The following is a 13,603-nucleotide window of genomic DNA, read 5'->3' as shown; positions in this document are numbered from 1 at the left end:
CACGTGGTCTCGATTTCGTCTATGCGTATATCGACTATTTTCTAATAGCTTTGGAAGACGAAATACAACACCGCGAACATTTGTGAATACTATTTAACCGCCTCAACGATTACGGTGTAGTAATCATCCCGCGAAATCACATTCCTCGGATATACGGTCAATGCCGACGGAATAAAGCCATCAGCCAAGCGCGTGGACGTGGTCATGAATGTTCCGAAGAATGGTCCGAATGTTCCCATCCCGAGATACGCGCTACACAAAACCTGGTGACGACGCGCTTCGTCTTGCCGTCTATAAACAAAGACTGCACAAACTGGGCATGACAGTATACCATGCCAACGATGTAAGGTCACCAGGCACGTAGCATCCCCAGTCGGAACGTTTGAAGTGTCGGCAGATTCGAACACATCCGCGTGGACATTATCATGATGCGGTATTCGAAAGGCTACCGATATTGTCTAACGTGTATCGACCGTTTCTCGCGTTGGTCCGAAGCCACACCCATAGCCGATATGGAAGCGTCAACCGTTGCTTCAGCCCTCCTTTCGACATGGATAACTCGTTTTGGTGTTTGGTTGTGCAGTTCACAATACAGGTGACGACCCTCCGTCGAAAGTGAAGTGAAACCAAAATAAAACAAGTGCTTCTAAACTTAATAGTGAATAACCAGACTCTTCTAATCTCCAATCCGAATCATAGTCCCTCGACTAGTTATTTCAATTTGAATTAACTAGCTCGAAGATGGCCCAAACATCTGGAACTAGCTTACTCGAACAAAGCTATAACCGCTTTATTCTCCCTCCTCCGTGGCAAAAGGACAAACTGTCCCACCTTCCAAACTACACAAATGATAACAAAAAACGCAAGCTAGACTCGCCCAACAAAGATATAAATATCTCCACTTACAACAGATTCGAACTACTAGAATCCACACACGACTCTGTGAATGTAATAGAAATATCACCGAGCCAACAAAAGCAAAAAACTCCTCCTCCCCTACTAATCTTCATCGATGACGTCATCGATATTCAAACAATGATCAAGTCCGTCGAGAAAGACATCAACAAAGAAGATTATCAATTAAAAATAAAAAACAATCAGGTTAAAATTCTGCCGACTACTTCAGACTCCTATAGAAAACTAACAAAGCTGCTAAAAACCCAGAACGCTAAATTCCACACTTATCAATTAAAACAAGAAAGACCCTTTCGAGTGGTACTACGCAACATTCACCACTCTGCTAACTTAGATGAACTGAAATACGAACTCCAAAATCTTGGCCATGAAGTTACCAATATCAGCAATATAAGACACAGAATCACAAAAAACCCACTATCTTTATTCTTTGTTGATTTAAAGCAAAAGCCAAGCAGCAAAGAAATATATAATATCAACTGATTAATGAACTCAGTAATAAAATTCGAACCACCTTTTACAAAAAGAGAGATAGTTCAGTGTAAAAGGTGCCAGAGATACGGCCACACGCAAAAATATTGCAACCGCAATTACTGCTGCGTCAAATGTGCAGGTCCTCATTCTACAGATCAATGCACTAATTCAGCAGAAACTCCTGCGAAATGTATCCACTGTCAAGGAGAGCACCCAGCGAACTACAAAGGCTGTTCAGCCTACTAGACCTTATATAACAACAAGTACCCCAAACCCAGAGTAAAGGACCTCACGATTCCAACACCCAGCCCATAAAAACTATCTACTCCTTCAATCACTGCGACGTAAAATAAAACCATTACACATAGCCCTTTGGAATGCCAACGGTCTAGCTCACCACAAATACGAACTAGAACTCAACAACAAGAAAGTGATGTAATGCTCATATCTGAAACCCACTTGTGCGATAAAAATTATCTAAAAATAAATGGTTATAACTTCTATCATACCCAAGATCCCAGCGGAAAAGCCCATGGCGGCACCGAAATTATCATCAAGACCAGCATAAAACACTATGAGCTTCCATCATTCCAGAAGGACTACCTCCAAGCTACAAACGTAGCGATAGAAGATTGGCATGGTCCAATCGCCACGTCAGCAGTATACTGCCCTCCTAGACATTCTATCTTTAAAGAGGACTTCGATAACTTCCTCGAAGACTTCGGCAATAGATTCATAGCAGGAGGAGACTACAACGCTGAACATACTCAATGGGGCAGCAGATTTATTGTAATAAATACTTTACTGTAGTAAAAGGTAAAAATCTACTGAACAGTATAAACAGAACAAACAGACTTAATTACCTCAGTACAAACGAACCCACTTATTGGCCCACTGACAATAACGAACTACCTGACTTAATAGACTTCTTCATAACCAAAAACATCTCGCCGAGATATGTCCAAATCAAATCTTCTGTGGATTCTCTTCAGATCATTCACCTGTAATAGCAATAATTAACTCAACAATTATTGAAAATCTACCTAACGGCTTTATTCACAACCAACTCACCAACTGGCAACTCTTTAGGGAAATCTTCAATCATACAACATCAGCCTCAATTTGCTTAGAAACAAACGAAGATATAGAAGCAGCCGCCGAATACCTAAACACCAGCATAGTAAACGCTATCCGTTCTTCCACAACTATGAAGAGCGTCGATAATAAATACGAATATCCTCATCACATATTTAAAAAAATCGTAGAAAAACGCAGACTTAGAAGAATATGGCAGAGTCATAAAACACCCGACGACAAGCACAAGCTAAATAATGCAACAAGAAAACTCACTAAAACCCTTAGAAACTATAGAAACGACTGTTTTCAAAAATGCCTTGCCAACCTATCTGCCACAGCTGACACACTATGGAAGGCATCCAGGAAACTCTCTCGTCCTCCGCTAACAATCCCTCCAATCCGCTGTCCGCAAGGTGAATGGGCGCGTAGCCCTATACAAAAAGCTAACTTGTTTACTAGTCATTTAACCATATTCAAACCATATTTCCCCACTATTCCAGACGAAATAACTGAATACCTGCACTCTCCCTTCCAGGTGTCTCTTCCTATTGAGCATTTCTCATCTCTAGAAGTCATAGAATTAATCCGTCGTCTAAATCCCAAAAAAGCATCGGGTCATGATCTGATAAGTAACAAAGCTATTAAGGAGCTTCCCATAAAAGGGATTGCAATCATCACTTTCATTTTTAATGCAATTCTCCGCCTTCAATAGTATTTCAAGTCTTGGAAAATATCATTGATTACTCTCATTCCCAAACCTGGAAAACCAATACATGAAACCAGCTCTTATCGCCCAATTAGTCATTTACTCACCTTATCCAAACTATTCGAGAAGAATGATACGATTCCTTCCACTCTTAGAGGATCTAAAAACACTGCCAGATCACCAATCCGGTTTCCGAGTAACATTCTACGATAGAGCAAATTCATCTTTTAACTCACAAAATCACCCAAGACTTAGAAAAGAAAAAATATTGCACAGCGGTATTTCTAGACATTCAACAGGCATTCGACAAAGTATGGCATGAAGGACTTTTGTTCAAACTAAAGAAAATCCTATCACACACCTACTATTCCATCCTAAAATCCTACCTAACCAATAGACAATTCATGGTAAAACATTTAGACGCTATAACCTCAACATTTCCAATAGAAGCTGGCATATCCCAAGGCAGTGTCCTCGTACCCCTGCTATTCAACATCTACACTGCAGACTTACCAACTTCGACAGATATAACCACAGCGACATTTGCTGACGATACAGCCTTATTAGCCTCGCATTCAGACCCAACAATTGCCTCCTCTACTCACCAGCGAGGTCTCGACTCTATGGAAGAGTGATTCCACAAATGGCGCTTCAAAGTCAACGAAAACAAATCTAGTCACATAACTTTCACGCTACGAAAACAAACTTGCCCATAGGTTACGATAAACAATATACCTATCCCACATAAAGAGTCAGTCAGATATCTGGGTATGACTCTGGACAGAAGATTGACATGGAAACAACATATCTTAGATAAAACCAAACAACTCAAGCAAAATTTAAAAAGTTCTACTGGCTCATCGGCCGACGTTCCAACTTAAACACGCAAAGTAAAATTACATTATACAAGGCCATATTGGAACCTGTTTGGACCTATGGAATCCAACTATGGGGAACAGCAAGTAATTCCAACATAGAAATTCTTCAACGATTCCAATCGAAAACCTTAAGATCCCTAATAGATGCACCGTGGTACGTCACCAACGAAACGATACATCACGACCTCAAGATATCCACAGTCAAAGAAGAATTATCCAAAATGCAGCAATAGACACAAGAGTTAACAACCATCAAAACCCTCTAATTACTCAACTACTCGACACGTCGGAACAGATCCGCAGGCTAAAAAGGCATTATACCTTAGACCTAAGCACTAGATTTAAATAGAATCAAACATACTATAAACACTTATTAATCATGTCATAGTACTACGCCAGATAAATTTACTTAAAATTCTCTAACGAGAATTGATTGTAAAATAAACACAAATAAAAAGAAAAGAAAAATTCAGTGCCAGGGGTGCGCACTTCTATGAATAGACCAATAACGTGGCGTTTGCTAACTGCTGTTTGCAGTGTTCGAAGGCCCTTTCAAACTCGGGCGCTTAACTTTCCTCTTAGCGCTTTCTATATAAGTGTGTAGTAGAGCATGGGCCTCTGCCGCGTCCTTAATAAAGTGTCCATAAAAATTTAAAATTTTTAAGGATCTGCGCATGCTGCGTACGGGTTTGGATCTATTGCGTGTCTTGACGGCTTCAATTCTTTCTGGAAGAGGCTTGGTTCTCTTGTTGTTAATAAGATTATGGTTAGATATCCAAGATATTTGATCTCCGTTACTTCGAATAGGCATTTTGCGACATTTATTTGCAGTCTGTGTTTTCTTAGCCTGTCAAAAATCTGCTGTAGATAGTATTTGTGCTTCTCTTTGTTCTTTGATGTTATTAAAATGTTGTCTTTGTAACAGAGCATGAAATTTAATTGCCGCAATACAATATCTACAAATCTTTAAAGTATTTGAGCTACGTTGCATAATCCGAAGGTCATGACACTAAATTTAAACAGAGCAAATGGGTGATTGCTGCTGTTTCCTTTTTGTCTTTTGGTGCTATAAATATTTGGTAAGATGTTTTAAGCGAGTTTTAAGCGAAAATATATTGCAGCCCTGTAATCTATGCATAGATTACGTGAATATGGGTTAATGGGATACTTATCTGGAATGGTGATTTTACGGTTCTCTTTAGCGAGCGATTGATCGGCGTTTTCCTTCTTTCTTTTTTTGTTTTTTTATTTTTGTCTTCTCGGCGTTTTTCGAGCGTCGGGATCACCAGTTGATAGCGACTGTAGCAAAAATGCGTACCGGGCTGCGTGTTAATAAAACAGTTCTTTTAGTTTTCCGCGAGGAAAAAATTGACTATCGGTCCGCTAGCCGCTACAATGTACTTCGCTTAACGATTATCAGAAAAACGGAGGTCGGCTTTTTGTGTAATGACTGCGAGTATATATACAATAAATATATACTATATTTTTGTTGACTCTTTACATTTCTCACTCAACTACTTTCTTCAGTCACTCAACATGTCCTGCCAGGCGGTTTTTCTTTTTTCCTCCTTGAGGGAAAACAACGCTTTTCTTGGCATCCACACGCCTCAGGCAGGTTTCCATTTGTCACTTGGTTTTAGAGTGTAATTCCCTTAGACCTAGGGGTTAGGTTAACAAGCTAACGCATGCTCCTTTAATGGAATGCGGCGTCGCCATATGCTAATTTCTCGATCGCAGTGTTCTATCATGACCGATTTGTAAAGCACAACTCCTGACATTGCGACCTTTACCCTGTCCATTAGAGTTTCCAGACCTGTGTATATATAATTGTGGTCCGTATATTCCTATGTATGGTCGCGTCGTACTAATTACAAGGCACGCGTGCGCACGCATCGCTCCGATTTACACCGACAGTATCTTATTTTTTTCAAGATAATCGAGGCTGAGCTCCTTTTTATACCATCTGTCCTGTTATATGTACGTCGTAACAAAGTGAATATAAAAAATACCGTTCAAATCCGTTAAGAAGTAACTTTTCGATAAGTTCATCATGTTTAAAGCTTCTAAACTATATTCAAAAATGGTTTGTTTTTATAACAAAAAATAGGTTATTTTGGTTTTTTTAAACGGTAACATATACTATACTCTTTTTCTCATGACATTGTAGGAGACGTTAAGACAAATTAAAAGAAATAATATTTTACTTACTTGATATCTTCATTTATATATTATTACATATCATTATTCATATTATTTAACGTCTGTTATATATTAATCATCAATTAGTAATATTGAAAATTTGCAAGAAAAGGGAGAATTAGTACAACATCTAAAAATGTGCATCCAGCGTAGGAAAAAATGCTGACATTGCTTCATTGTATATGTATAATTGAAAACGAAGGTGTGTCATCTGCGTTGTTTGACGGAATTGTCTGTAAATTAATTAACAAGAATAGCATATATAGAGAACAGAATAGAGAAAAAATAAAACAATGCACAGTTAAAATAGAGATCCTAAATAGTTATTATTTTTTTCTTTTCTTTTTTTGATATCTAAAATTGGATAATACTGATGTCACATCTCGCGCACACGAGCCGTAACGTGAAATAGGAAAAGGAATACATCGTAATTCGCGAATAGCGCGAGCCACAACTCTGGGCAAATGGAATTAAAAACAGAAAACTTAGGGGAAATAAAAGATACGACGCATACAAATACTATAATATCACAATAAAACAGCAAACGTATAAACACGTAATTATAATATTATTAAAACCTGGCCTAAGAATATCGAAATCGAAACAAGGAACAAGGAGACGTCCGCTGACACGCACCGCCTTGCGCGCGCTCTCACCACCACAATACACAATACGATAAGCGGACAACGAAAGTTGAGGGACTATGACCTTCTCACACAGCATCAGCAGAGGCAAGCAACTATCACGCGCCAAAAGATCAAATATCGGCACCAGCAAAAGGTAACTTCGAGTCGAAGAAAGTACGATTCATCATTAGCAGAAATTAAAACTGCAAGAGGAATGCAATAGCAAGGACTTCAAAAAGGGAAAACTTCAAAAACATTTCCACGAAAATCAACGGAGATGAAAAATCCTAACACTTTCGGAAGGGCACCAGCAAAAATGAAGATTCCAGAGTCCACAGAAATAATTACGTGCCGAAACTCCGTATATTCATGGAATAAACCGTCACGTGACAATTATTCCATAATAGTTTTAGTATACATAAGCGAAGCCACTTAGAGCAGACGTTGTTGTTTTTAACCTAGTCTTTGAGTAACGTCAAGAAGTAAAATCGAGCATTTATTAATCGTCGATTAAACGATTCATATATTCAGTCTTCCATACTAACTTAGTTCGATATTCCAAGAATGCGATCGACTATTCATATAAGGAAGGTGAGAATCTAAGCATTGTAACATTCTCTTCTTCAATCATTTCGGACTTGTACCATATGTGTACTACTCGAATAAAATTATTCATTAACTATTATTGTCAACAATCAAGAATTATCTTTGTATATTTAATCGTGTTTTCTTCAAGAATATTAAATATTTAAAAGGACAGTACGCTGTGCTAGCCTGTGACCTGACGCAGTTGAAAAGCCGTGCTGGTTACGGTGCCTTCAACAATCGAAGACACTTACGGCTTTTCGCACTTCTCCCATTGTTAGCAAAAATATCTGTTCATCTTTTGGCAAGAATTGCAAAGGCACATTGGTTATCACAGAAAGTATTATTGTTACAAACAATCTTTGTTCATGTCAGAAGCCCAAAGCAAGAAGTAGAAACGAGCAGAATGTTGATTTACGTTTGTTAACTGTCGAAATTAAAAGAGAAGAAGAGAAAAATCAAAAAGAAGTAGAATTAACTACAGAACAAAACAGAAACTAGTTCTCATCATCAAACTTACCTATACCTGAACGCGATCTAGGGCTGCATCGCCAATAGCTTACGATAACGACAATTATTCTCGTTTATAAACTACGTATAGAGCTAAGATTAGAAATTTGTTAATAAAATATAACTAAATAAAATCGAATAAATCATCAACCAAGAAGATATTAAAAATATTTATTTATTCCAAGAAGACTTAAATCCTTTCTGTACTAGTATTCCTGTACATAGCGGGTAAGCCGAAATGTGGAGTTTACTTACCAGTCGCGTTGATACGCTAGTTAATGCTATTCATAGTTAATGCTATACGGTTATGAATTAGAATATCAAAGATACAATACAGTTTGGAAATTCAAAATAGTGCCCCGCTTTAGAAAGGTGCGACAACTTTCTAAATCTATTCCATTCAGTCGTTCGCCTTGTTTCGAAACTAACGAACGAGGATCAAACTAATCGAAATAGTTTAACGACTATTTCTGGTGGCAGCAACTACTATTTTGATTTAATTATAATTTGAAAAATCTAAGATTCGACATCGAGAGTAATACATAACAATTACGAACACTGAGGACAAGACCAGATCGTAACAACTGACACCGATAACAACAGCATTCCTACGTAGTATCAGGTGTCGGAGTCATTTCAATTTTACTGACCACATTATCTCTTGTATTCTTGATTTGAATACCGCCGCATTTTAAATGAGTAAAATTATTCTTGCTTAATTTAATGTGTTTTAATACAATTTTTTTCAATCTGGCTTGATTTTAATTTAACATGACTGTAAATTCGGCCAGTCGCGGGGAGACGCGATCGCGAGGAGGCGCGTCAACGGGAGTCGTAAATTCCCGTTACGATTGTATCAATCGACACCACGAGCAGGTCGATCCTCGTATTTCTTTTGGGATAATAGGGGTAGTTCAGTTGGAATAAAACTGTAGTCTACATTTTTATTTTGCACGGATACACACTCTCATACACAAGCGAAGTCGGTGAATTTGATTACTTAGACGGAACGTGGAGTTAGGATGAACGCCCGATTGTCGTACGAACAGTTGACTTGACTGTCGCGAGGGCTTGAAGAGCCAAAGGAACCCGGGAGATGTATGGCACAGACTGGCCTAGACTCGACTCACAGTTCGTTCTTTCGCCATCTCAGGAGTGGGAGACTTTCTACCGTCTTAGGTAGTGGATGATATTGTTTTTTGGGATGAAGTCCCTTTTTTCTTTGTATACACATCCGCTCTTTCCGTATGGCAGATACCTGTTTTATTCGTGATTGTTACCAGCACGTAATAAATTCCAGGTAGTGGTGAATAGCCCGCTGTAAACGTAAAGTACTTTTTGGGTCTCTACGTCCCGTAATTTTAGTGCAATTAGTGCAATTTAAATTTAGACCAATTGACCCATCTATATAAGTTAGACATTAAACTATCGTTAGAGTATATGGTGGGTCCTTGGGTCTGTAGAAGATCCGAACTTGTTGGCCGCTTCATACGGCGTAACAATGACTAAGAAAACATATCCAATTCTTTTTTTGCGTAGTTACAACGACGGCTTTATAAAAATGTTCATTAAAATATAATCTTTTATAAGTACTCAAACCTGTTCTATCCTTTGTTTTCTTAAATTAGTGACATTATTTTCTTTATAAAGTATAATATTATTATATCTTTGTAAAGGATAATAAAATATATACTTTATATATATGCAGAATGTACAAAATTATCTTACATGACTGTGACAGGTGATTCTACACCTCTAATCCGATAGAGATTTACAAAAAGAAATGTAGTCGCAAAAAATTAACCTTAATGCTAAAGTTTAAGGTTAAATTTTTTTATTGCATCATGAGCAGTTTGTTCATCATGAGAATCAAAAGTCTCAAAGAAACCATGGATTGCAACTTAATCGTTATACTAAGCATAGTTATGCTTAATTATAAGCAAATCTATTGAAACGGAAATTCTATCTGAAATTCTATCAGTAACATACATTCGTTGTAAATTTGCAAAAAATTAGTGATAGAAGTATTAAATAATGTGCTACTGTTGTTATTAGGTATATCTTTGTTATCTCTTAGAAGACATAAAAAACTATTGATGACATGGCTTCAGTAACAGCACAAATGTGCATTAATATATGAAATTTTGAGAAATTTCCTCTCCACAAAAATAGTGGTAGAATAAACGATAGGTATAGGTTTGAATAGAAAAATATGTATAAATATTAGCAATAAGAATTCAACAAGATGATTTTTGGTAATTATGTAGAAGTTTGATTTGCTTGCCAATTTCGATGTCCTTGAAATGTGTTGTCGCAGTTATTGTTCTGAGTAACTTCTTCCTATACATATAAATGTACAACCGTTACTCGATGTATATAGCTTCTAAAATATATTCACAAAAAATTATAAATTTAGGTTACGATTCTAGAATTCACTTCATTCTAGAATAAGTAGCTACATTTTTATATAGCCTAATCTAAACTTACTCTTACTCTATAAATAACAAAAAACATCAATGAATTATAAATTGGGCCAGATTGTTCTCTGGCCGTCATTCGATGGCTAGTAACGCTGGCGTGAAATAATTTTTGATGAATAGATTGATATATGAAATGTTGCACTTTATTCTGATGTGCAGTTGATCAAAAATGTTCAACTGAATATTACAACAATTCAACAAATATACCTATTATCATTGATAAATTTAATTTTTTACAGAACAAAAATTTATAAAATAAATAGTTGAATAATACATGTGTATGCGTAAATTTAGTATTATATAGAAATTGCTTTATAACTTGAAAAACTACAGCCGGTTGGCGATTACTTGTATAGGAAAAAGTTGTTCAGAATGATAACTTTGGCAACATATTTCAAGAGCATTGAAGAGGAAACCATACTTCTAAATAATTACCAGAATTCTTACTATAAGAAAGTGTGAAATGAAATGTATGCAATTTTACTTTCTCTCAGATGAAGCTGCTCAGTAAGATCTGAGCGCAAAAAATATCAGGAATACTAAATATAGAACCTATTATCATTAATCTGTAAGATTTCCTATGTAGTAATCGCAATCGCTACGAACTCTTGTGCTCATTTTGCATTCTTCCTGCAGTTGTATTTCTAGACATGTTTAATAAGTAAATGGTAAACATTTCTACCAATAAAAGTATAATATAACAATTAAAAGTTCTGATAAGTCTCAAAAACATTACAATTTATTTTCGTATTATATAATACATTGCGTCAGTATTTTTTAAGGTGCAAAAGATTGAATTAATTATTTCAATGAAACATATAATAATGTACGTAACTATCGTCTACCCCGTCCTCGTCCTCGTCCACCTCGACCTCCTCTCGTACCACGTCCGCCACGCCCTCGACCACGTACTGCTCCTAAAAGTAATATAAATATAGAAACAAAAAATATATATATAAAATAGAATGTCTATTGTCATTGATAATATAAAAATATGTTTACATATTTTGATTAATAAATGTATTTCGACATACCACACTATTTTATCCCTATTGAATTTGAATGTTTGTAATTAAATTATCCTATCTTGAACTAATTATAAAAGCTACTTTAATTAGAAATATACAAATATAAAAAAAACTTCAGTAGTGTGTGTAATATTGAATACTTAAGTAAAGTGAGAGTAAAACAATTGTTTTAAAAAATTAAAATAATTGTTACATGAAATATATCTGAAAAGTATAAAACTTTATTAAGGAACAATGTGTAAATACACATATGAGAGAGAGGGAGAGAGAGAGAAAGAGAGAGAAATCAATATATTATAAATGTAATAAGTAATAAAATTGACTAGTTTTTAAAGTCTATCGACATTATTTACAAATTTCATTTGAATAACATTTTTTGGAAAGAATGTTTGATTAGTTAATTATACATATAATCACATCAAATTCTTATCTAAATAAACAAACAAAAGTAATATCTTTCTAAGTAACTCAACTTATTCTTGTAATATATCCAAGTAAAAGAAAAATATGTATTAACTCATTGTTGACCAATCACAAATAAATTCGTGTTTATGTTAGTCATGTTATTTGTTTCTTAATAAAATAGACAGTCAACAATACGTTAACAATATCTGTTGGGACTTTTAATAAGATAGGCCTTTTTGTTTAGAATTACTACTAAATTTAAAATAGCATGCAAACCATTAATAAATTTTTATATTCTTTTATAAGAAGTATTTGCAATCTTTATATTATTTTTAATATAAAAAGCATGTATATACTTTCTCATACTTGTAAATTAATAATAGTAACTAATATTGTTATATTTACAAACCTCGTGCAGCCTCCTTCTTTTTTGCTTTTGCTTTTGGTGTGTCGTCTATGAGCAAAGTCTCAAGTGGTAATGAATCTGGTAATATATAATACCTTATATTATTGCCTCGTAAACTTAATGTATCTAATTGTACAGGATCCCTATTCTTTATTGTCATTTTTACAGTCTTTAAATGCGTATTCATTGCCACATCTACTCCTATAAGTGAATATTCAACAAATATTATTCAATTTTAATGGAAATATAAACATGAAGATTTTTTATAGGTTATGATGACATACCGGTAATAGTACCATGTACTTGAGTACCATTCTTCAATTCTATTGTTACAGTCTCATGACTGAGTTTCATTAAAAATCTGAAATAGTTATAACAAGTATATTATAAACACAATTTAGAAGATTCAAAAATATCAGATGTCATAAAACATAGTAATAATCTTTACAAATCCAATTAATTATTCACATATATAGTCTTAATCTTAATATTTCTACTTGATCTTAAACTTTTTGTTTGATAAATATTTTATTACTTCTTACTGAATTATTACAAATTAATATACGTACCTTACTAGTTTCATGATGATGTTTGATGTTATGTTTATCTTACAATAAAAGTTACAACCTCAATTTCATACCGTATTTTCTTACCTATACCATACAGAATAGTGTATTTCTTGTGTTCCAAAAACTTTTCATATCTGTTCAATTTACTCGAAGTTCCAACCACGTTCTAACTATGCCCCTAACTGCTCCTGCTCATACTCATACTTATAACCATAGAGTATGTGCAAAATCTTATAAAAACTTATGTCATAGTCATTTATATATTTCGTATAAAATTATTAGTAACAAAATAATTAAAAAATTGTGATACACAACAATAATAAATACAATTTATAAATATAATTTATGAAATAAAACTAAAATACGCAGAGAAATATTTCATTTGATGTTATTAAATATTATTGTATATGTAAATCAATATATTGATATCTTTTTACATTAGTAATATCAATTGACAAAACTTAAATAGAAGAGATCATTTCTTAATAATTTAGTGAAATAATGAATTTTAAATTACAATGTTCAACGAATTTTAATCTTTTTCCAACTTTGCAACCTTCAAAAGAGTATATAGGATTCTTGTAGATTTTTGCAAGCTGAATGCGAATCTGCAAGCCGTTTTTTTCCAGTACCCACAGATTCCGAAATAGTTAATTTTGAAGATGTTTTGTGCTTTCACAATAGGAGATATTAAGTTGCTGTTGGATGAAAAAGTTCTGTGGGTTCTTTCGAATAGAATATGAAT

The 13,603-nt window shown here is 34.8% G+C and overlaps 1 protein-coding gene across 2 annotated transcripts; it reads right to left on the bottom strand.

The window, feature by feature from the left end:
* Positions 1-11,171: 11,171 nt before the first annotated feature.
* Positions 11,172-13,071, bottom strand: Smd1 (small ribonucleoprotein particle protein SmD1). Of its 2 annotated transcripts, none has more exons than XM_072022968.1 (4): positions 12,943-13,071; positions 12,574-12,650; positions 12,293-12,490; positions 11,172-11,367 (listed from the first exon to the last, which is right to left on the bottom strand). In XM_072022968.1, exons 2-4 carry the CDS (start codon positions 12,641-12,643, stop codon positions 11,285-11,287), a joined length of 351 nt encoding a protein of 116 aa, XP_071879069.1. In that variant the 5' UTR covers positions 12,644-12,650; positions 12,943-13,071; the 3' UTR covers positions 11,172-11,284. The 2 variants fall into 2 exon arrangements, with proteins under 2 accessions (XP_071879069.1, XP_071879067.1); XM_072022966.1 differs by having other exon boundaries at positions 12,859-13,052.
* Between the last annotated feature and the right edge of the window lie 532 nt (positions 13,072-13,603).

Source organism: Bombus fervidus, chromosome 3 (assembly GCF_041682495.2).
Source record: "Bombus fervidus isolate BK054 chromosome 3, iyBomFerv1, whole genome shotgun sequence".
In the NCBI taxonomy this organism is placed as follows: domain Eukaryota; kingdom Metazoa; phylum Arthropoda; class Insecta; order Hymenoptera; family Apidae; genus Bombus; species Bombus fervidus.
The sequence above is the reverse complement of the archived record's forward strand: the minus strand, read 5'-3'. Positions and strand labels throughout refer to the sequence as shown.

What these genes read in the sequence shown, in the direction of transcription:
- Smd1 (XM_072022966.1), bottom strand. An exon ending in AGTACATGGTACTATTACCG is followed by an intron (nt 12,491 to 12,573) that starts GTATGTCATCAT and finishes ATTCACTTATAG; the next exon opens with GAGTAGATGTGGCAATGAAT. An exon ending in AAAGAAGGAGGCTGCACGAG is followed by an intron (nt 11,368 to 12,292) that starts GTTTGTAAATAT and finishes TATTACTTTTAG; the next exon opens with GAGCAGTACGTGGTCGAGGG.